Raw genomic sequence first — 25,683 nt, forward strand, 5'->3', positions numbered from 1 at the left:
GTCTGTCTACCTGATTACACAGACTTCAGAACTCCGAGATGCTGAGCCCTCTCAGATCCAAGAGCCCAGTTTTTGGCATTCGCAAAATATCATCTGCCTTTCTGCTTCCTGGGCTGCTGGAGAACTCAGGATGTGATGAAGCCAGACAGGCAAGCTGGCTAAAAAACAGGCATATTATTGACAGTAAAGCTGACAGTCTTCTGCCAAAACCAAACCAATTTCTGCCAAATGTTTTGATTGGATCATTCCAGGCCCCCTCCAATAGAAAATGAGGATTTTTTAAAAGCTCTTTCACTGTCTTGTTTTTGCCCTAAACAGACAATTGTGGCAAATAATATGTCATATCTTTGTTGAAAATTACACAATTCAGAGTAGTACATGCTTTATTTTATTTCAAAATGTCAAAGGTTGGACACTCAAAACCTTGTTATAAATAAATGATGTTTTGCCTTGTCCATTCAGAGTGAACTGTATGCATACTATAAAACTGTGGGTGATGGATTCTGTTTGAAGAAGGTATTCTTCTGAAATCCAGGTAACACCTCACTTAAGTTACATGCAGTATTTTGTGCAAAAGTAGATACTAGAAAAAAGAACACCTTACTGCTTGTCTCTTGCTTATCAAATTCAAAAGATTCAAAATCATCTGTTGGGCATAGATTCTTAGGTGCACTATAAATTGGATTTCTGTATACTGAAAAGTACTGAAAATTCTTATTGTGGCCTATGAAGTCCTAAACAGGAACAGAGAAAGCACTAGCATTATGATTGCCTTGTTGCAATTCTCAACCTCCACTCAGGAGAGTCTTAGAAGCAAATAGACATTTTGATGTTGTAAAACAATACAAAAGAGACACTTCCATAAGGGAAATGATGCTGAGAAGGCTTATGTTCTGCACTACGATCTAATTGAAATAATAGTATTTACCTTTATCTTCTTGATTTATAAATCTTAAAACTATTTTAAGATTTCATATCCATTCTGCAAATAAGAAATCTGACACACATATATTTGTTGTTGCTTTCCTGAAAAAAGTAGATCAGAAGCATGACTGGAATCAGAATGCAAACACGCTGAATAGTAGGCCAGTGCTTCTTGGATCACACTAAATGCAGGAGACTAACACAGCACTGAACTGTAGTCTATTAAAGCCATCAAGCACTGCTTTTTAGCTTTAAGACCACGTCTTTCCCTTTACCGAGCTTTGTGACTGTACAACTGAGATTTCTCTCTGGATCATTAAGCTGCAGGCTGGAATCTGCAAGTCAGCAGATTCTGTAATTTAGAGTTTCTGAATGGACAAAAGCTCATTAGATATGTAAAGACAAAGCTGACAGCTAAAGAATATCAGCAAATAAAAGTAAGAAGAGTAAGGACTTTAAAAAGGAGAGAGAAAGAACTTTGGGTAAAGGGATGAAAACCATGTTTGGACTTTCAAAGCACTGAAGTGAATTAGGAGCAAACATCCTACTGACACTCCTTTGGTTTAAAACTCACATACCTAATTTGTTACCTCAGTTAGCAGCTCCTGAAATAATTGGAAAAGATTAGGAGAAAAAAGTCTTCCTATTTAGTTTCATCTGAAAGGAATCTAGGTCAACTGCTCTCAGACTGCTCCGTGACGTGAACCAAAACTGTTCACACCATGGACTGGGGACAATAGGGAGATCTGCTTCATCATCATACTCCTGACTGGAAGTTACATGCTGATGCAGACACACCCTCTGCCTAGTCAGATCAAGCAAAATCCTCATTAATGACACTGAAGAAAGAGCCAGCTTCAGTCACTTTTAAGCCAACTTGGATTAGTTCTCTTACCAGTAGCAGAACTATTGGCAAAACACAGAATCACAGAATGGCTGAGGTTGGAAGGGACCTCTGGAGGTCACCTGGTCCAACCCCGCTGCTCAGACAGGGCCATCTAGAACCAGTTGCCCAGGACCGTGTCCAGAAGGCTTTTAAATATCTCCAAGGACGGAGACTCCACAGCCTCTCTGGGCAACCTGTGCCAGTGCTCAGTCACCCGCACAGTAAAACAGTGTTTCCTGATGTTCAGAGGGACCCTCCTGTGTTTCAGTTTGTGCCATTGCCTCGGGCTCTGTCACTGGGTGCCACTGGAAAGATCCTGGCTCTGTCTTCTATGCTCCTTCCCTTCAGGTATGTATATACATTGATAAGATCCCCCCTGAGCCTTCTGTTCTCCAGGCTGAACAGCCCCAGCTCTCTCAGCCTTTCCTCATAGCAGAAATGCTCCAGTCCCTTCAACATCTTTGTGGCCCTTCGCTGGACTCCCTCCAGTATGTCCACGTCTCTCTTGTACTGGGGAGCCCAGAACTGGATGCAGTACTCCAGGTGTGGCCTCACCAGTGCTGAATAAAGGGGAAGGAAATGAATGAATGAAGAAATGAAGAAGGAAATTAATGTCTTAGGTTGGTCTTTAGTGTTAAGGAAAAGACATTTTTTCACTCTTCTGTTCTGAGGTAAGTGAGTATATCTGAAAGTTACTGTATTGCAGAATTTTGGTTTTTTCTTTGCCTCTTAGTGAAAAGTAGAGACAAACCTAAAAATCAATCTTCAATCAGCAGAATGAAACAAACTTCCATCTTGAACACTCAAGCTGGCAGCCTATGTTACGTGCAATGACAATTTCCAAGGTGTATCAGACTTCTAGACTGCTCAGGTCCATTTCCTAAAGGTCATCTTAGCAACTTCAATTATGTGGTGATAGCTTTGAAGCAGAACAAGGAATTTACAGGTATGTTTGTTCTGCACACTGCAGCTAGACGTGGAGATATGCGAAAAGTTGCACTGTAGCGTGTAGAGCAGACACATCTTGAGTATTTGAACAGGACTTTTTTTGTGTTTTCAGAAAAAAGCCTCTAGTCATCATGCTTAGTGGGATAATTTATTACTATTATTCATACGATGGCTAGAGGTTTTTTCCGTTATACTGAAAAAGTATTGATTTTTCTGAATTAACTACAAATTCATACTAGTAACGGAGATCAGAATTTGATCCAATGAGGACAGAATCTGTGATTTTCTATATGTATAAGCAACCATGAATAATTTTTATCTTTTGGGTATAATATTAGTTTTATAGTTAATGCAAATTGATGTAAAATAAGATAATAAAAATCCTTCTATGCTGTCTTACAGATCTCATTCAATATACTATACTTTCTAACTCTGAAACTCCGGCATTTTTAGACATTAGCCTTTTCTGAGTAGATCCTGCAATCTCTGATAAATTGTATGGTGTTTTTTTAATTTAAACCAGATTTGAACTCCTCTATTTAGAGGTCAAATGTTAATATATTAACCTAATTCATTACAATGCCCCTAATATATTGAACTTAAATATTTCCCAGGTTCTTTGTTTTGATTAGATGGAGGTTTAATGTTCTCATTATGAACTAATACTCACAAGAGGGATCAGTGATGAAATGAGACTAATACGGCAAATTGTACTATTTAAATGAACGCAACACAGGAAGGTGAAATTAATTTTTTCTTAGATGCTTAGGTTATAATGGAAGATATTCTTGTATTGGTTCATTTAAAATATTTGTGACATTATGCTAATTGTTTTAGCCAAAGGTATTGTTGAGCTTCAAACTAGATCAAAGGTTGTGAATAAACGTTTGGTGCCTACAGGAATAAATCCACTACTTACTGGAGAAGAGATACGACAGCCTCCTATGTGCCCTCGTTTGCTAGCTAAATTTGTACCAGATGCTGAAACAAACTCTGGCTTAGGAAATAATGTCTGGAAGTAAGCCAGATGAGAGGATAAAAATGTAGGCAAAAAACTTTACTAACTCTTAACTTTGAAAGTTCCATCATAAAATTCTCTTAATATAAAAAAAGCAGTAAACTAACTTAGAAATTACAGTACATTACATTCTTACATTAAGAATTTCATACTTCTTTATGTAACAGGCCCCAATCATAAGTACTTAGGAAGTTACTTTCCAAACTGTTCTTTTTAAGCTGGTTTATTTCCTTCTAAAACCCTTTGAAACCCTGGGGAAAGTAGTATTATTTAGCTTTATAGGATTCACACATTGGATGAGGGAATCTTGATAGCAAAACTAAATACAAATAAGCATGTTGATGAACTCCAGATGAGGAGTATATCACGTTTTATGTACATAAAAGCCAGTGGTGGAAAACACATTCAGAAAAATCTGCTTAGTATACATTTTCTTAATCATGAGAATCAATGTGCTGCTTCTTGTTACATTAATTCTTTATCCTCTGAGAAATCACAGGTTATAGGGGGGAAAATGGGGGCGAGGGAGAAAGAGAAAGAGAGATTGTATTTACCTGAAAATTCCTGGATTTGAGAATCTTCTACTTCAAACAACAACTCGTCATGAATCTGGGCAATTAACCTGAAAGATTTCAGAGACTTTAGATAACATATGCAAGAAATTTCTAACAGTGCTTTCCATTCATATCATCAACCAATTGTCACATGCACAATGGATACGTTAAAGTGAAAATAAACATCCTAAGAACATTAAAAATTCATTAATGGAGTTAAAAGGATTGCCACTCCACATATTCTGAAAACATAAAGGCCACCATGGTCGTAAACCCAAACTGTGCTTGCTAGCTTATAAATGTCATTCAGGGATTTGATGATGTGACAAGGTATTACTTAAAACCAATGTAATTTGCAGAAAATTGCAAGAAATTATAGAGACAGGCTATGTTTTGTTAATATGGCTTGTTTTTCTCAAGTTGAGCTGGAATGTGGTTGCAAATGGGTGGTTTTACTAATGCAAGTTCAGTCAATAGTAAGAGTGCTTGGCTCACTGGTACACCAATATTAACTCCTAGTATAGGGTTGGCCAGTGACTTGAGTCCTTTCCAGGAAATAACCTTTTCACTTAAGTGCCAAGTAGGTGTCCTCATGCTGACAAACAAGTGGGTTGAAGAATGAAAATGTAGGCACAGATACACAACCTGATCTGTTACCTCTGCTATCAGGATAGTTGCCTTCATAAGAACATAGTGTACAGGTGAAAGCAGTAACATCCCATTCCAGTTGAAAGCCATGCAAGTACACGGACCTGAGCTCTTCAGTTAGAGCTATTTTGTAATGAATTTATACTGCTGCTTTCTTTTTCTCTTTGTCTGTATTAGTCCTACGCCAATAGCTCTCTTGCATATGGACTGTGACTTAATTGTTCAGTGCTTACAGGAATAGCACCCTAAATTGTTGGTTTGGGTGCAGAAGTACTTTCACAATGGAAATAATAAATGTATTTCATTGAATCAAGTCCACAGCAAAATAGATATAATCTAGCACATACATACAATCTTTCAGTGTAGTTCTCACTCAGGAAGGAAAAATACTGTATATCTGATTAGACTGTATTCCTACTAGGTTTATTTTATTACTTCTTTAATTATTGTAGCTGGGAGTCTAAGTCATGAAACTGTACCACCTATTTCCAAATTGCTTTGCAATTATGTATATAACATTTAAATTAATGCCCATCGTAGACTTTTATTCATACCTAGCAGTTATTCAAGTAAATAATTCTTTACAAATGGCTGAAACATCAATATGGTTACTACTTATAACTTTTCACAGCTTCCAAGAAAATATCCTAAGGTAGTTTCACACTGCCTTAAATTACAATGTGACATTGACTAACAGTGTGGTGAGCTCTAATAATAGATCTTAAATTATTAGTCACTTACAACACAGTCAGAAGCAGAGTGAAACAGATTAACATATTTCTAATAGAAAATTGGGACACAGGATACAAAAAGAAACAGATGAAAAGACCAGGATCATCTGTAGCAAGAGAATACAGCTATATGAAAAGCTAAAATTTCCAATGCAAGTAAATTAATTAAAGCAAGAGATTCCTCATAATCATTGAATGACATGTAAAAAGATATAAATCAGAAAGAACTGTGAATATTAAAAAAACCCTTTGTATATACTGTGAATCAATGGAATAAGTGAAAATAATTGCATTGATTAAACCAGTGCAATAAAAATGTGAGAGTGGTTATTATTTGTACCAGAGTAGTGTCTCATGCCTTCAAGAGCACTATATATTCTGAATATTTGGAAAGGAAAAGACCTTTCTTAGAAGAACTTACAATATACGTTAAAAATTTTATCATCAATTTATCAGGATTTAGGAATGGAGGAAAAAGAATTGGATTTTCAAAACCACTCAGCATTGGATCAACTGATCACCTCATCTCCATGCTAGAAGTAAAACTGAGTTCAGGAGGAGCACGGTTGGACCAGAGATCAGTGCTACCTTATGTGAGTCAGAAAACCTGTGGAAGCAATGTGAACTGAACTCAAAATTTCTGTCCAAACAGCACAATAGATTTGACAAAACTCTACATGCTCCAGTCCATCTACTGAAACCAGCACAGCTATTTTAGCTTGGTTCTCCATCTGGGCTAAAGGACCCTGTTTCTCAAGGCTTACCATCCTGAACAGCACACCCTATCAGCTCGGTCATATTGCCAGTTAACTGAGGAACTGCACAGAGTTGCAGAATTACATCTACACCATCTTAAACATCTAGTGACTAATTTGAAGTTCAGGACAATATTCTGTCTGCTAAAATACAGAACTAGAAGTTAGCATTGCTGGTTCTCTGTCTAGTTCTGCTACTTTCCTGCTAAGCAATGCACATTCAATTTGAAAATGGGAATAATATTTATCTCAGAGATGTGAGATCTAAGAAATAAGTATTTCTAATACACTTCTGTTTTTGAATTAAAGATATTACGTAAGTTTTAATTAACGCTAAACACTATTTCCTAGCTTGATGCTGAGAAGTGGAATAGTATACACTATTTCCTCCTTAATTTTCATCAAACGAGTTAGATTTTTTTTAAGATCTCTTATCTCTTTTTCTCATCCACCTCACATCAACTTAATGGGTTCTACTGTTGCAGGCTTATAGTACAAGGCCACCTGTATTTTTTCAGGGTTGTTAAAGTAATAGCATTCACATGAGATATGCTGTTCCAAAGAAGGAAGCATTCAATTTGACATCAATGCAGATGAAAGAAAAATCAAAGCAATTTATACATTCAAAATTCATAGCTTTCACCATTCCAGTGCATGCACACACCCACCCGTTGCACACCTCGAGTGAAACGAGTTTGAAAAAAACCCTATACTTTTGCTTAATAGCTTAACTGAATCATCTTCACTTTGAAGGAATATTGAAATAGCAAGCTCCTCTCATTATCTCTTGCTAAAAGGTATGGTCCAGATTAGAGACTGCAAAGCAGGCAGAGACTAGTATTTTTCTTGTTCTACAGACGGTAAGAATTACTTTGGTTTACAAGCTGATATTTTATTAACTATTTTCTTGACTGCCTGCATATTAGGCATCATTTTTGATGAGTACACACATGATTTCTTTTACTGAGAAACATGACCCACATCTGAGTATGACTGTGGTGTGGAATGGAGATACTGCTACAACCTGCACCTTCAAATGCAGAATTATTTCTGTGATTCCCAGTCTGAACGTGGCTTTTGACATCAGTTTAGTGTGCCCAGCACACAATATCCTTCTTAAACTATTATGCTGCACTATTGAATTTTAAAAAGAAAATCTTTTTTCTTCTCTTCAACACTGCATTCATCATTCTTCCAGTTTCCTATGAAACAACACAGAGACTAAACTTCTCAGGCCTTCAATGGATCCACCCAGTTATCATTACTATATCATAATCATATTATTGACTTATATATGCTGAAACAAATTAAACTATCATAAAGAGATTTTTTTTCATAGTATTCTATTTATGAGGCCATATTGCCTCCTTATAGTATATTTTTTCGTAGTACCAGGCCAGTTTGTCTAATACAAGAACAAATGAGGATTTTGTTTGTTACTGTAAAGCAGTATATTCCAGATCTGGACCTCTCTGGTCTGAAGTACAGAATTGCAAGTTTTTCCATGACTACTTCAAATGCGCTGCCTAGAAATAAGTAAGTACACTATTGAACTGACTTCATCAAAACAGCTATTACCTTATTGGCGAGCAACTGTATTTCTTTACCATTAAAGGAAACAACATTTTGTCTAAACTGCAGATGAGAGTGCTGTGGCAAGACATGCTGCAGACTCTATTATAGGAATATCCTGTAGAAGAGGCCAGTATAGGACAGGGAAAAAAAGACAAGATTGTCATAGTAGTCTTTCCTGGAAGCTGTTTTTTAGCAGCCATGTGCAGTTTTTCAGGCCATTACGATGTGCCAAGAGATGCTCACTAATCAAATTCATGCTCCTTCTATAGTCAAGGGACTAAGGTAGGCTCTGACTTAGATGTTCTGAAGGGACATCTGGAAAGCCCCAACTCTATGCATTGACTTTGTGGGGATACCACCTCCTAAAACAGCTACCTACGTTGGATAGCTGAAATTAGAGAATAGCCCTCTGTACATTTTTGTGATACATTTTTGTATCACCAGGGAAATTTTTACTGCTGTTAACAACCCATCCAAAGCATAACATGGTCTAGTTTTCCAGACTGGTCTGCATGAAGATAACACAAAATATAAACAACCGATGAATTCCTACAGACTAACTGTCGGTTAATTTACTCCATCATTTGGTAGGAGGGTGGACCCACCAATGTGGACCCACCATGTGCCCGTTCCAGACCCCTCAAAACTCACCTCAATCTCAATTGCTGTCTCTGTTCACTTCCCTCACCATAGCCCCTGACACTCCAATGGGAGGTCTAACTAAGCACAGGCAGCACGAAGGAAGGGAATGAGACAGGCTAAGCCATATGTGTTAGGTGCTAAGAATATTGCTTAAAGAATATCTGAGAGGAGCTCACATATTACATTGACCTGGCTGGTTTAAGAGTTTGAACAGAAAATAAATTAAAATAAGGTTTAAAATTGGGTAACTGGAAAAGCTTTAAATAAGAGGATCTGATTGTCATGTGTAATACAGTTGGACTCGATGATCTTAGGGGTCTTTTCCAACCTAATTGATTCTATGATTCTATAAGGAATTAAAGGCACCTTATTCTGAATAAGAACCAGGCTGAGAGCCCGGACTAAAATAGTTTAAGATACTTCCTGTTGGTTAGCTCTACATTTTCAGAAAAAAAATGTTGTGGCACCATCAGGTTGCCTGATTCTGAGCTAGAGTACTCAAAATGTGAAATTTCCATGAAAAATTACACATTTTATTTCTAATTTGAAGACATACTGAGACTTAAATCATAACTGAACAAGAGATTGCCTAAAGCCAAAGGATTCTCTTTGGAGAAGGAGCAAAAAAGTGGAGTTATTTGAAATCCATCATAGCTTATTTGTTTGAGTAAAAATACTAGTTAAACTTAAAAAAAAATCCTGCAGTGTATTACTTAAGAACATAAGACAATGTTAAGATTTAAGTTTTTATATAGGTACAATAAAAAATGTATAAACATTTAAAAAGTTACTAAAAGCACACTACTTCTAAGAGACTATTAATGATCACTTGGTAGCACAATAAACATTGAGAAATACTTTTAAAAATCAGTCATTTTCTATTCACACATGGTTTTCTTCTTATTTAAAAAAGCACTATGTCCCTGATCATTGAAATTAATACCATTTTCTGATACAACAGCATCAGGTTTTATATCCCAAATATTAATATCTTTGTCTGTCATCCTATGTTATCCTTTTTTTTGATGAATAAAATAATAATCCAACTAGTAACATCAAATTTTCATTTTCATTTTTAATTTGAAACCTCTAAATGCATAATGGGAGACTTTAAAATTGCAGATAGGACAGTACATGGTTAAAAGCTTTCTGTATAATGGTAAGTTTAAAAAAACTCCTAAAAGAGCATAAAAGCTGTTAAGTGGTTAGAAAAAAATGATAAACAGAATGAGATATTTTGAAATCAGATAAATGGGGGAATATGCAAAAAAATAACAAATGGAAAGATGTTTTATGTTCTGTAACTGAAAAACAAGAACTTAATGACTTGAAAATTTGAGAAAATCATATTTAATAAATTCATATTTAATAAAACAAAATATTGGTTTAAAAGGCATGTAATGAAACACATTGCCAGAAAAAGCCAGAATGGTTGCTCATGTAACAAACACTTGTATGGATTTCTAGAACATTTAGAAATGATGACATACAATGATTTTGGGGGAAGACTTTTAAATCTTCTGTTTCAGAACTTAGACTCGTCCCCACAATCAGAGCAAGATGAAAATCTGCAGACAGACAGGCTATCCTACTACAAATCTTACACCTTCCTCCTGAAGCATCTGCTACTGGCCACACTCAGCGATAATGGACCAGATGGATGTTGGATCCTATTCTTCTTAGAAATCTCTATGTTCCCTACACTAAAACCGTATTAATTTTTTTCTGATACTACTAATACTACCTGTTATTTAATTCCGTCACAGTTTCCCCACAAAAGTACACAGATTGCAGTGCAAAGAATGCCTATTAAATTGTCATGTAACTAACGAACAAGGTTACGATAATTTTGTAACATTTTGTAGATTTTTCAAGTTTCTTTTGAAGCTGCATCTATAAGGATTTCTAATGCAGTAGTATAAAAGCTATAGCTTAAGATATATCATGCCTGCATAGATGTTACCTGCATTAACTTTAAGCTATGTCTTTCACTGTTTCCATAATAAAGACCAAGATATTTTGACATTTTAACTATAAAAATTCAGCTAACTTGTGAAATTTGTTTTCTCAGCAGCTACATCATGAAGAGCAGGAAGCTGAACAGATGGTTAATTAAAGAGAATAGAATTTTCATATGTACCCAAAGTGTTTTAAAACATACCAATGTAGAAGGTGACCTACAAAAGGTTTTTATAAATGAAAATTATTTATTTGTGTTGAATGACCCACATAAAGGAACATTGAAAAACCTGCTACATCCTGAATGTCCTTGTTGGCTGTGATATTTAAGCATATTAAATATATTTAGCTCTTTCTATAAAGAATAAATCATTCTGACTTTTTCTGGCTCAATACGCGTGAAGTGTTCAGGTTTCAGGTCACAGTTCACCATCTTGTGGATACATGCAAAATACTGCTTTGAACGCTTGAGGAAATTAATGATTTTGCTAAGTCACAGCATGCCTAGAAATACAATGTTATGTGGCCTCTTTGGAAAGCAAAGAGAGAGCTACGTACTGGACTGGGACATAGCAATATGATCTAGCATGTTTCCTTCTGCTACTGAAACAAAAGCATATGCCTGTGAAACAAAAATCTTATTCTCCTCTCAAGCAGAATCCAAAGCTTTTATCTTTCCCTTGTGATTCTATTTCTCCAGTATTAGGCTAAGGATAAAAGTTGACAATCTTGATAGAGTTAATCCCTTAGAGCAGATCTGCAACCATATACTGGGAAATGTGGGCAGACTACCAGAGCAATAAACATTTGCTTGAAAATCCTGGATAACTGCTACAGAAGAAACATGAGTAAAAACAATTCTTTAATTCCTGAAGAAACAGATAAAAGGACTTAAGATTTACACCCAGAATTAAAGAAAATCATCACACATAGCAGCAGCTTACTGAAGGTATTTGGTTGAAGCTATGATGTAATCAAGAAGCTGGTTTTGTAATCAAGAAGTTATGTTCTTTTGTATGAATCTGAGAAATGATAAGCAGTCAATAAAGTACTAATGCTTGAATCCCTACACACCTCATAAAAATGCTTCTAGGTTCTTGTGTCTAACTAAAACTGAAGCCACTTTTATGATTTATCACAAAACTGAAGCCATCATTTGTGATTTATCACATGATTTGTATCTGAAAAAAATCCTGGTCACATAGCACAATGCTTGTTCCTGGGACAATTAGGGCTGTTTCTAACTAATTTAGCTATCTGTGTGGAAGCGAGCTGCATTTACAGTTCACCAACTTGGAAAATCGTTAGGTTGATTAAAGTGTTTGTTCCTTGAGGAAGACATACAAAACCTCCAACCTCCACTGCTATTGAAAAGCAGCTAGGACCAAGAAAATAAGATCGTGCCTTTTCCTTTTATTTGCTGGTGGCTCTTCCTTCTCAGATCATTCATTTATATCTGGCCTGTTGCTGAACCTGTCACTTTAACTAGGCTCTGGACATGCTGAGAAGTAAAGCCGTGTGTTTGTGGCACAGGTCCAGTGCTGAAGGAACAATAAATTGGTGAGAAAGCAGAATTGCTGGATTCACACCAAATTACTCAATAGTTCTGTAGACTTGTTAAATTTAATTTGCATGTTGTTGGAATATTATCATATTTAATGACTTTCTGAGAAGTCCATGTAGCACCAGGTAGACTTTCGGTAACAACAGTGCATCTTCAGCTTACAAAGTGATAATTTTTACAAGAATTGCTATAGGCAGTAATTCTTCCACAATTTGCCAGCATCCTTCTTTCGTACTAAGTTTCCATGTCTCTGCCACTGCAATGATGTTTTAAACACTGAAAATAACTACAACTGTCCATCTGAGTTCACTGAGTACCTTTCCACTTTCATCAATTCCATAAATCTTTCTTTAAATCTTTCCATAAATCTTCAGCTGCTACTGTATGCCTTGATCTCACTTCAGAAGCTTCTTTGCTATCATCTGCCTGCAGGAAATGTTGTGTGGAGGATCTGTGAATTGTATCAGACAGGTAAAAGCTGGCACTTGAATAATTTATGTCAGCAGCACATTTTCAGTAAGCAACTTGGCCATAAGCACCTTAACAAAGATTGAGGTAATATAGGAGAAGTCTGAAGAAATCATTTTGATTACTCGTCAGTGCCACACAAAATGCAGATATGTTAACACTGATGCCAGTAGCTAATCCATACTAATATCAGTTCCTTATCATATGTATTGCATTTAATGCTACTTTTCCCCATTTCTGTAAAATTATTTCCAAGTAACTGATTGACTTTTTATTGTCAACAGCATAAGTCGCTAGGCTGACATTTGAATTAAAAGATTAAGAAACACAAAGAGAAAACTAAGACAGAACAGCCATTGATCAGTCACAGTGGAATACACTGTTCCGTCAAGAGGGCCTCTCTGATGAAGCATCATGAAAATGTCACTTGATTACCTTTCTCTGACTTCCAAATGCAATATCATATGTGCAAACAATAACTGAAAATCTACTGACCACTAGTCCTACAAAAATGAAGCTTCATACTGTTGGGTCAGAGCTTGCTCACAGCTGAACAGCTTACAGCGTATGAAAAATGAATGCAGTGCTGTCAGTGGAGAAGACTGCAAACATACCTGCAAACTAACACTAAAAACCGTAAGACCTTATCTAGAATTTACTTTACTTTTTTTCATTATTTCCAAGGTAAGGAAGACAAAATGTTGAGTGTTAGCTACTACTTGGCTATGCCTTATAGGATACTGTCTCCCAGTGTAAATGTGGGGTTAATAATCATTTCTAAAGCATATATAAAGATATTTCTCTTTGATATCCTGTTCAAAGTGAAAACTCTGTTTCCAAAATTAGAAGTTCTAATAGGAAAAAAAAAATACTTACGAGGGGGTAGAGATTGAAAAAAAGATAGTAGTGTGCTGTCTTTGGAATGAATATGATTTGATGTGATGATTTGATTATATTTCTCACTTTGGAAGAGCTACTGTGCATTCCTACTGTTACAACAACAGCACCAATTATGTATACACTTCCTTTTAACAATATTTTTCAAAGTGCTTTACAATGGATGTTAGGATCGTTATCCTGACTTGACTGATAAGAAAATCAAGAAACAGACCACTGAAAAAATAACTATCTGAATGTCACCTGGCAGACAAGTGGAAACACGAATTTTCAAGTTTCAGTCCTGTACTCTTTTGGCAAGACTACAGTGACACTTTCAAATGCCACCGTCCAACCAGGTGAGTGTTCACAGAATTTATAAAGGCATCGATTGTGCTTCTCTGACAAGCCTGGCTTGTAAGTACCTACTAAATATTACAGCAAGGAGCCATTAGTGACTATTAAAAGGCTCTCCTTTAGCAAAGCCATCCAGTTGTTAATGGCTGGCAGGAGTTCAAAATTCCAGTTTAAAACAGTCTGTCTCTTTTAGATGCCCTTGCAGTCTTGGTCTTTCCCAGCCGTGACAATTATGATAGGAATAAGAAGGATAGGCAGTGATACTTTTCTGATGTCTGGTGTAGCCATTCCCCTATGCTTTCACAACACAAGAAAATTCAGCATGTAAAACTTCAATACTTCCCCATGTCTGTTATCTCCTCAGCCATTTGGTGACACTACTTCTTTAAAATAAATAGTTTTGAGAAAGGACAACCCAAGTAAAATTTTCTATTGAGAGAAGAAAACATTCACAAGCTTTATCACACATGGCATTAGTTGCACAAAGCTTTGGCTTTCTCAGAATTACAACAAACAGCTCGTTACTGAACCTAAAGATCTGTGTGCTAGGCAGGAACTGCAGAAGGGAGTATGTTCTTTGCCCTCTCACCGCCTTCACTTGCCTCCTCCATTAAGGACTGTTGGCTGCTTGTCCCAGAAGGCAGCTGCTCTATCACTAATCTAACTCAAAGTTACACCTGCTACAGAAATTTCAACCAGGCCACAGCTGCCAGATTCTGGTCTCTTTGTACAAATCAGGCAGCAGAAACAACTGCAATCAGTGCAGAGAATCTGCCCCAAAATGTACAATGCAATATGTTATAGTACATCATCCAACATTTAATACGTAAATGTATCACTGAATGCATGCACTATCTCCACCAAAGAACCATTTCTCATTTCAGATTTGTATTAGTAGGCCACTTTTTTTTTTTTTTTTGGTAATAGTTCATCGGTATTTTGCTCAAAATGTTGCAAGAACACTTAAGAGTGTTACTCAGACCAAGTTTTATTTTTGGCAGAGGAGTGACTCTACCTTTGAATTCAACACATGCAATTTATATTTGTAATTAGAAATTACATTTTGAAACATTGATCAAATAAGACAATACTTCTGTGTGTAAATGATACATACACAAACACACAGAGAGTATAAGGTTAGATATTACACATAATTGAAAAGTATGTTTGGAAGGCCAAACCCTGTTACTTTGTACTGACCTAAACTCCCACTGAAGTCCTTAATACATGATTGCTACAGCTAAGTTTTTATGATTTCCCCTTCTGGATGACAACAGAAACACTGATGTTCTGCACTACCTGCTATCTCTGCTTTTATCTGAACTTCTACTGCAAAAATTCATGTTCTACTGGATTGTTTACTACAGCATTACAAAAGATGAGAATCCATTTGTTTGGGTTTTTTTCTGCATGTTTGCCTTCAAAGTATCTTTCTATTGCAGCAAATAATAATGCTTACTGACTCTCTGCACCAACCCCTCCATCCTTTATTACAGGAAATGTAGACTTCATTATTTCTGCTGGTGGTGTAAAAATCTTGAGGACATTCTGTGATCTCCTACCCAACTGTGAGCAGTCACAACAGAAGAGAATGATGATGACCTAGCTTTTCTTTAGCAAAGGAAAGCCATCTATACAAGAATAAAAAATGTTCATTTATTTTGCTTGAGCACTGGTTTCCTGATTCCTGTTTTTTCCCCAGCCCATTGAATGTTCAATTCCCATTGTACAATACACTGAAAATACAGGAAGGATATGATCAGTGGGCTTGATTTCAAAGATGCGGAACTACCACTGAACTAGATCTGACTGAGTTTAAATGGCCCCAGGGCACTTCATCGCCTCGGGATGGATTTACAGATCCAACCATTTAAGCACAAAGATATAACTGTGAATGTATAAAACCATCCCACAAGTCCTTGCTTGTTAAAAGATTCAGAAGCATACATGAGATTTCTACAGCTGCTTAAAATGCCAGAAATGCATTAATTTCAACTAATTTTGTTTTAAAATCAAACAGTTTTGCAGTCATTCATTACTAACCTGGCTGTTAAAGTTGGAGAAATGACAACAGAGGTAAAAATCTCCACCATAGCCATTTTACAAAGATCAGCTGCAGATCCTACAAAAGAAAGTGATCTGCTTTTAATTTAAAGCATGCAAAAGGAAAATGTTCTTCTTGGAACTATGGGATAGGAATGAAAAACATCTGAAGATTCTGAATTATAAGAATTTGCAAAACTAGCAGATTCAATTCATGTAATATGTGAAACAGATCATAAGACTAATAAACAACAAACTAAATAATTATATGTTAATTAAAAACAGAAAATAAGAATATGAAATTATGTGTTATTAAAGGTGAATTTGTCAGTCATAGCAATGAGTTGAAAAATTGCTTTGTATAAAAAATGTCTGAAATTATCTAACTCTAAATTGGAATTAAAATTTACCCCAAAATCAATTAAAATTTAATGTTACAAAAGGTTAGAACATGGTTTCAGCACTACATTTCCATTTGGAAACTTAATTTTATGCTTTTTCATATTTCCATGTGTATGTAATGTATATTCATTACATTATAGTGTTAAGAGCAGTGGTGCATAAAACAGTGTCATGTTACATAATAGATTACGCATTTCTGGTGATCAAGAAGCAGATGATTCTCCAGGGCTGCAGTTTGGTGAAGGGGGCTGTTCTGAACCATGCAACAGGGGTTTAATATATTTTACATAAAGATTTGTTAATAAAATACAGAAACAATCCTTTAAGTAAGGACTGGAAGCCGTAATTCTCCTTGTCCCATCAGATATCCTAAAAGTACTAGACTGTAGACATCCTCCTTTTTGCACCCCCTAACTCAATGAATTTTGAATTCTTCCTTCCAAATGGTTCAACTTCCAGAGCAGGGATAGAGAACAGCCAAGGACGTAAATGGTAAGGGTACTCTGCTGGGAGATAATCATAGGATCACAGAATCACAGAATATCTCAAGTTGGAAGGGACCCATAAGGATCAAGTCCAACTCCCTGCTTCTCACAGGACTACCTACAACTAAACCATATGACTAAGAGAGTCGTCCAGACACTCCTTGAACTCTGACAGGCTTGGTGCCATGACCAGTTCCCTGGGGAGCCTGTTCCAGCGACCAACCACCCTCTCAGTGAAGAACCTTTTCCTGATGTCCAATCCGAACTTCCCCTGACGCAGCTTCATTCCATTTCCTCGTGTCCTGTTGCTGGCCACCAGAGAGAGGAGATGCACCTCCCGCTCTGCTGCCTCCCTTGAAGGTGTCCACTGTGATGAGGTCACCCCTCAGCCCTCCCTTCTCCGAGCTGAACAAACCAAGTGACCTCAGCCGTTCCTCCTAAGTCTTGCCCTCAAGACCTTTCACCATCTTGGTCACCCTCTTCTGGACACACTACCATAGTTTGATGTCCTTCTTATACCAAAACTGTCCTTTCTTACCCAAAACTGCACACAGTACCCGAGGTGGGGCACACAAGTGCAGTGTCGAGTGGGACAAGCACCTTCCTTGACTGGCTAGTTATGCTGTGCTTGATGCACCCCAGGACACGGCTGACCCTTCTGGCTAAGAGAGAATATCTAAGAGTTCGAGGAGATAGACCTAACAACTCTTCTTTCTTCATGGTTTTCTATGACAAACTGCCTCCTCTGAATCCCATACTGAGATTCTGTTTTACTCATTAACTATATCAAGTGCAGATCCACAGCTGGTTATTGAGATGGCTATGTCTAATTGCTAATTTAGCCTCAAATACCTATCTTGTTTTCTTGTTCAAATGATTTGTCAAACTGATTCAATACAACACAAAAAGGGACACTTTGATATAAAAAGAAGGAAAGGATGTTTCAGCAAAGGTCAGGTAAATATCTTCTTAGTGATTGTGAGAATAAAATTATATAATTGAGCATTTAGTCCATCACCATACGTATGTTCTATATGTATTCTTCATGAAACAACATAAAGTAATATAATACAAAAGAATTCTCAAAATAATTTTTTTTCCTGAGATATGATTTTGAGAGATACGCTATTTTAAATAGTTTTAAAGAAAATAATTATATCCTTCTGGTTGATTTTGCTACAATCATAAATAAATAATAAAAAACAAAATAAATGGTTTGCTCTATGCGGTTAGGTAGAGCTGAATTATAACTGAAGAATATTATGCCATACATTGGTAAAGACTATTGAACTGGGAAATATCCAAAAAGAGAAAAAACACTATGAAAGAACTGTGGGAAATCCAGTTGTAGTACATTAAGGCTGCAACTCTATGTTCCTCTCAATATTGTCATGCATCAGAAGTCTTCTGCTATCAGTTGCTGCTACCATAACCAAAATGCAAACTGCTTAAATTAATTAGACTATTAGATACAATTATAAAACACATAAATGCCGTTTAGTACACTAACTGTGATAAAATGCTTTAGCATAATTTAGAAAGTTTTTACTTTGATAAGTACTTTAAGACTTAGAAAGTCTTAAAATATTATCTCATAGCTGAAATCCTGAAATTAAAAAATCGTTGTAGCCTAGAATTAAATTTTTTCTAAAATTTCGGAATATGTAATATTTTAGAGTTTTTAATCCTTGCTTCATCACACCTTCTAATATTACATGTTTTGAATAACATTTACACTATTTTTCATCAGATTTGTCCTCCAGTATTATTTGAACCGACTATGAAATATGATAATTTTATTCTTGTAGGTACATATAAGTGACTGTTTCGTAGGCAGTCCTGTGATAGCTTTGCCTCAGTTCCAAGCTCTCTGGACAGATGGACATAAGCAAGTGCTGCTCAGAAGGCCGTGTAGCTTTATTAATGCTACACTGTACACGCAGCAGGACTCACTGTATTAGCTCAAGCATTGTGCCTTCAACTGGAGAGGGCTGCTGGCCAGCTGGATGGAAACCCAGGTAAACTGAACACAAGTCTCTGGAGAAGGTTGTACAGGCATGCCCAGTGTTACAAATGTCCAAGCTTTGCTGCAGATTTTATAAGGATATTTTAAAATTCTACATTTGGGAGCTTAATACAGCAAGGCAGCCATCACTTGAGCACAACTATTATTCAAGCAAGAGGGTATTAGAATTCTAGATCTGCACCTATCCTTGCAAAGACAGTACTTAAATTCAGTTAGTAATTATACGGAGTGTCAAACACGACATAAATACTTAAGTCACTTTTAAAATGAAACATTAAAATGAATAATATTTGGAGAGGAAAAGAAAAAACACATGATCCTTTCAAAAGGAAAATTCAAATCACTTTATAAAAAGCACACCATCACCAAGTCTAAAAAGCACTTTTTACTTGCCTGTAAATTGTGCGCTTCCAATATAACTTAATGAAAACCCTGTCAGCATCATCCAATTAAAACATAATTCTTCCAAGGGGTAGCTTGGTAGAATGCTGATTTTTGGTAGAATGCTGGGTAGAATGGTAGAATGGTAGAAGGCTACCATCAGTAGCATTGGTAGCATTCTACCAATCAGCTTGGTAGAATGCTGATTTTTACATTTCCAACCTATATGGCAAATTTGCAATGTTTTTCTGTGAAAAAACACCTTTTTTCTTGCCCTCCACAGAATTAAGTTTGAATGTTCCTTACAAAGAATGAGTTGGGTTCCAAACCAAATAACAGCAATGCATGATTGCTGTAATGTTGTATATTTCTTAAACTAAAGCTCTCTGGCAAAATAAAAGCTAGAATCTGTAAGCAGCATAATCACAGAAACCCTCTTGGAGTAACAAACTATCAAAACCAGAAAGGAAAATGTTTTAAGACAACAATACATCTGAAGCACTGAATTCTAGATATTCTCTCTATACATAGCTGTATCTATATTTAACCACCACAGAGCACTATAGTGTATTAGAACATTGATACTGTTATTATTATTATTATTATACTGTTTACTGGCAACTTCCAAGGTAGATAGAATACATCATTTAAACTTCTCTTTTATAGTAAAACTCATGCCTCAGTAGTCGACTCTAGTAGACTACTAGAATAGTCATTCTTTGGAGATTATTGGAGTTGTTGTCCACTAAAGCCAAGCACAGATAAAGAGATAGGTAGGTAAGTAGGAAGGTAGGTAGGCAGTTTTTTACCTTGAACAACAAAATTGACAGCCTGCCTCTCTGCTTGAGTGCGTAGTTTGTAATCCTGTGCATTGATATTAGCCAGTGGTCTTTTACGTCCCATTATGGAAACCACATAACCTTGTAGGATTTAAATAGAAATTAGTATTCTCAGAGTGATTATAATTAAATTTCAAAAATTCTTTTTGAAGATAATATAGCTTTTTGTAATTATGTGCTGCCTGAGTCAATTCAATATTTTGCCCTCTGAAAATAGTCAAAGCTTCTCTTATTGAAACCTTAAATGCTTATTGTATTTTTGGTCTAAGAATTATTTCATTCAGAGAATTGGTACATGCTATACCAGGAAAACTTCTGTTCATTAAAGCTGTATTTCCATTAGGAATGTCTACTGATATACCAGCAAACTCTCTCTGTGGGAGATGAAACTATAAATACCTAGCAGAATTAGCTATCTATTAGCAGCCATAATCAGAGCTTTCCATGCAATGAATAGTTTACTTGGGAATAGCAAAGAAAAATCAATTTGTAGAGTAATTAAACCATTAATGAATATTTCCCAAAATTATCAAATAGTTTTGTGGAAAAAACCCAAAGTTATAACTTCTTTCCATTTTCTTTATGTGGTCTTTTTGTGTCCCTTTCACAGCCAAACTTCCTTAACTCTAGTGTGGTGGGGGTTTTTAGTTTAAAAGAAACACATGAAAACACAGTTAAAGCTTTATGTTAGGCCTAATGATGTATTTTGCCAAAACAACTATTTTGGAGGGCAAGTGAGAGGAGTTGAGAAAGGAAAAGAGATGTGTGGATCCTCTTGTCAAAATAACACACACAAAACCTTACCTCAGCTTATCTTCAAAACTAAACTTCTTTTCTTATTTTAAGAAAAATGAAAAATCATCCATGTTAAAAATATATCTTTACAAAATCTTTCGTTACACTTCTGATCACCTTGACTATCCATGAATTGTCATTAGATACCATGGAAGTTCAGACTGCCACAGAGTTTCATCTCCTCTTTGGCAACCACGATATGCAACCACGTGCGGTAAGGAGACCTCTTCAAACACAAAGTTGTGACCTTACTATGGACAACACATACCCAGACTTATCTGCTGAGGATGAAGATGGTTCTGATGAATTAATAGAGCTTTCTGCAAATTAGTATATTTCCAGGAGCGCTGATACTGAAAGTACCAGTTTTGGAACAAGGAGCCGAATTATCTGGAGGTTAGGATATTCTTTGGCAAATCAGTCTTCCCAATCTAAGATTTTCCATGAAGAACAGTACCTAAAGATGGAATTCTTGAAACATTGGATTCTCAGGGAAAAATAGATTTACTGTAATATCCTTATTCCTGTGTGACGTGTCTCCACAGCAGAACCACCCTTGCAATACTCATAGCTGATTAGCATCCCCAAACAAATACCATCTTTCATATAATAGTGGCAGAGTATGCTTCTGTGGTCAAAGATTAATCCGCAAATACATATTTGAATGGGGTCTTAATGTAGTCTTTTTAATATGTTGACAATTTCATCAAAAAACAACAATAGTATAATAACGCATATACTAATACACTAACAAAAATATCTTCATTGCAAATTAATATTATTTATATGCTTATCATGTCTACATGGAGTATCAGACATTCATAACACCTAAATAATATTAGACAGGTGGGTGCTGTTCACCTTTGAACTGTAGATAAGTAAAGTTACCTTATAATGAGCTCACTAGGTTGGAATGTTTTTGTTGGAAAGTTGGAATCTGAGATGGATTAACAGGAAAAATATTCAATAATGTTGACCTGCTGCAGATTTTTTTGAGCTTGTACAACCAAAACAGATTGTTCTTCTACTATTAGTGGGTAAAACAATGGTTGGTAGATGGGAGTGAGAGGAGGAGTAAGTACTAATTAGACAAGTGTGTTTTGATGACAATCAAGGACTTTAGTTATTACACTCTTGTCTACTAAACTCACAAACCTGATTTTTATCATAGAAGTCTGATTATTGAAATTCATTCTCCTTTGAGAAAAGAATGTTATGTTATTTTAAATAGACCAAAGAAATATATAGTAAATGTGTAATATTTTGCTAGATATATTATGTTGGGCTTAATTATAGCTAAAAATAGACTTTCCGTTAACTTCACTTTTATTTAGTAATATTAATGAATGAATGAACACAATTGTGTGACACAATGATGGTTCATGCTTCCAGTAGATTTTTAAGCCCTACAAAGTAGGAATACTATAATTTTCATGACTAGAAGTCAGTTATATGATTCTATCATGACACTCACCCATACAATGATGGGTAATATTATATTGCAAATTTACTATTTATTGCTACAAAATGTCTTGGTACAGTATACTGTACTAAGAAACAAAAGAAATCCATTTTGACAGTTCTGCTAATAAGCTTTTAAAAGAAAATATTTCAAGCAGCTATATTTTCTCTCCTCAAATTACTGCACTCCTAGGATTCACTAAATATAAATGAATATGTAGACTAACAACAAATTTGATGCAAGAAGATTTTGCAGCTGCTGGCTCCAAGAAGCACTCTGTACACACCTGTCATCACAGATACCACCTGAACTTCAAAAACATAAATTCTGACTGATGCAAAGAAAAAATACATTAAAAAAACTGGCTCTGTAAATTGGCTCTTTGACTAAATGGCTGAACTTCCACGGTCCAGCAGCCATGTAGCATATTTATTAAGTAAAAGATTCCTTGGGCTTTTTTGTGTTGGAGTACATTATGTGTCAAAATGATGCAGTGTAACTTGACATTAACTAGGGTTCACTCTGAGAACAGACGTCTTATTCTGTTAGCATCTTTCTGAGAAAAGGCAGACAGGTTTAGCCAGTTCCTCTTAGGGTTAAAAGAGAAAAAAACTTGATTCACCAAGAAATGATATTCCACCTTTTTTCTTGTCCTATAACTATCTGAATTTTGGTCAAGCTGAATCTTTGTCTTCACCACTGTCACGCAGTGCTGATCAGTAAACGAAAATATGCTTACAGACTTTGGATTACCTTTATTTCGACATTGTTCAATGGTTTTCTTTGTAAATTCATGCACTTTCTTGTATTTTTGCATAAAACTCTCTATAAATTGACTGGCTTGAAGAGGAGCAATTCCCAGGCAGTCAGCAAGACGTTCTTTACCTGGTGGTAAAGAACTTATCTTTATTATGCAATAAAGCAGAACAGAAATCCACTACATCCCATAGCACTGTTACATTCGGTTAGTGGAATTAGTTAAACTTTACTTATTCTATGAAAGAGGATGGATCTGATATACTACAGTCATATTTCAACAAAGCAAATGTTTACCTTTGAGCTTGAGTGTTTTACCAAAGTTACTGGATTAAGAATATACTTAAGAAGTATATAATTAAGAAATTCCTACTTATAATTATACCTATAATGTGGTTGAAATCTCTTTTGCTCACGGAGTAACTTTGCTGCTCTAAGTATCATTTTACTAGTTCAGTGTTTAGATCTGCAAACTTTGAGAAGCAGATAAAGAACTTGAAATCAATTTTAAATAAACACAAATGTGAATGAAGAGCTAAAAAAGGATGGAGATGTGGATGGTTAAGTTTAGCTAGAAGTTTTTGATTTGGTGTAGAAGTCACAGAAAAACTTAACTGCTGAAGCAATCAGACCAAGTAGCCTGACTTTAGAAAGGCAGTTAGGAGTCCGAGTCCCATGGATTTCAAACAGTCTTAGGGTCCTCAATGTCTGTAAAAATCTGAGTCCAAGTTGTGAGATAAAAAGGTTGGAAAAAGAAAAAACTGAAGTGAAAAGTGTTTCAACAGAGAGAGAAAGGAATAATAGCTTTTGGATAGGATATAGATGTACAATATATATTATGTTGAATCTAAAAGCATTTATAAGATAAGGTAGAAAAAAGCTGAAGACAGTTTTCCAGAGTGTGAAAATATAAACTAAGAGCTACAGTTTAAACACATTTATAAACCAAACAGTTCCAGTAAAAATAAAACATACATCAACATTAGTCATATGAGGTTTGAAAGACAGATATATTTATGTCAGCTACACAGCAACACAAAACCAGCACTGTGTCTGCAAATAACATAAGCTGAGAGGCAACGTCTCAAGGCACCAAAGGCATAGAATAGTTATTGTCACAGTAATACTGTCAAGAAAAATTATCTAGCATTTTTTAAAGAGAGAAGATTTCAGCCATCTAAATGCCATCACTGTCAGTCTGATGTGCATTTCAGAACAATTCTGTAGCATTTTGTTCTCAGTCATGCCAGGATCTGCACTGAGCTGCAGGAACACCAGTCTGGACAAGGTTCTAGAAAAAGAAATTTACAAGACATCCAGGATGACTCTTGCTGAGCTATTGTAGGTCTGTACTTTTATTTGACATCTAATTAATTTGGGTTTTCTTCCTGGGTCAGCAAATGACAAGTCTATCTGCTAAAGCACAGATAGACTGTTAACAGCTAGGAGATTGCTGTGGCTTCCTTAGAGAACTGTAACATGTAAGTTTGTGCATGTTATCCATCTAAAGAACTATTGATATACAGAACAAAGTATTGCATAAAATAGTAGGAAAATTAAGCCACAATATCAGTAAGGAATCTGAAAAGTTTCAGGGAAATGCAGTTCCTGGGAAGCAAAAAGAGGGGAATGTACAGCCATGTAATTGTGCTAGATCATGTTCCACAATGCAGGAGCATAGGCCACGTGAAGCGATGCTCAGGCGTGGACTAAAGCTTCCCTGAGCACTCTCCTTGAGTTATCTGTGCCAGGGGAATTGTTAGCAGCAGACTATGAGTTTTAGTGTTCTCCATCCTGTAGTATCATCTTTCAAAACTGAAAATATCATTAGTTTCTCTGCTTTTCATTTAAACACCTTGACATCCCTCTGTGTCAGTTCAGGCCTTGAACATACTGCCATTGAATGGAATGAATTCCTTATTTTATAGATGTTTAAGTTGTCTGTGCTTTAGTTTTACAAGATGACTGAGGCAGAAGCAGGCGAATTTAATTTCTCCAAACCAAGCAAAAGACAGTAATACTGTCATCCCTCTCAATATTTGGTGTATTTATTAAAGTACCAACTCCTAGACATAATGAGACTCTTCTTTCTTTATTATACTATTTTCTGTCCTCCAGGATTATAGAAAAGACCTTGAAAATATGAACCAAGTGTAACCTAAAGCTAAGAAAACAAAAATAAAAAAAAGAAAAAAATCTTTACTATATGAAAGATTTTCATTAACTCTTGTAAGTATAACACAGGTAAGCTCCTCAGGGAATGCTTCTGTATTTTTCAATCCCAAAAGAAGTGAAATAAATAAGTATTATTCACACTGTTCAGTTGTATCAAAATCTCTGCTTAATGAAAAGTTAGCCATGTTTTGACGGGAGACAAACTGTGGGTGGAATTCAGTCCATCAATTTCAGGTATCTAACAATTATTTTTTGTCAGTCCAGTTTCCATCTAAATAGTTTAATGATATCATTCCATGTTATGTCTTAATTAGGATCTGATCACACTGCTAATGAACTGAAGCACCTTATTATCTTTCAGGTGCTTCAACTGCCCTCATTTGAGAGAGAGGGAGATGAAGCACAAACAAGTAA

At 35.8% G+C, this 25,683-nt stretch overlaps 1 protein-coding gene across 1 annotated transcript in view; it reads right to left on the bottom strand.

Moving 5' to 3' along the window:
• POLN (DNA polymerase nu) overlaps positions 1-25,683 on the bottom strand; it is a 125,976-nt gene that overhangs the window by 13,476 nt on the left and 86,817 nt on the right. Inside the window, exons 20-23 of the mRNA XM_072861913.1 lie at positions 23,092-23,223; positions 20,052-20,162; positions 15,949-16,027; positions 4,331-4,398 (exon numbers count right to left, since the gene is read on the bottom strand). Of these exons, the coding sequence (XP_072718014.1) occupies positions 4,331-4,398; positions 15,949-16,027; positions 20,052-20,162; positions 23,092-23,223 (390 nt within the window). The remainder of the gene's footprint in view (positions 1-4,330; positions 4,399-15,948; positions 16,028-20,051; positions 20,163-23,091; positions 23,224-25,683) is intronic.

This window comes from Ciconia boyciana, chromosome 5, assembly GCF_034638445.1.
Source record: "Ciconia boyciana chromosome 5, ASM3463844v1, whole genome shotgun sequence".
Taxonomy (NCBI): Eukaryota; Metazoa; Chordata; class Aves; order Ciconiiformes; family Ciconiidae; genus Ciconia; species Ciconia boyciana.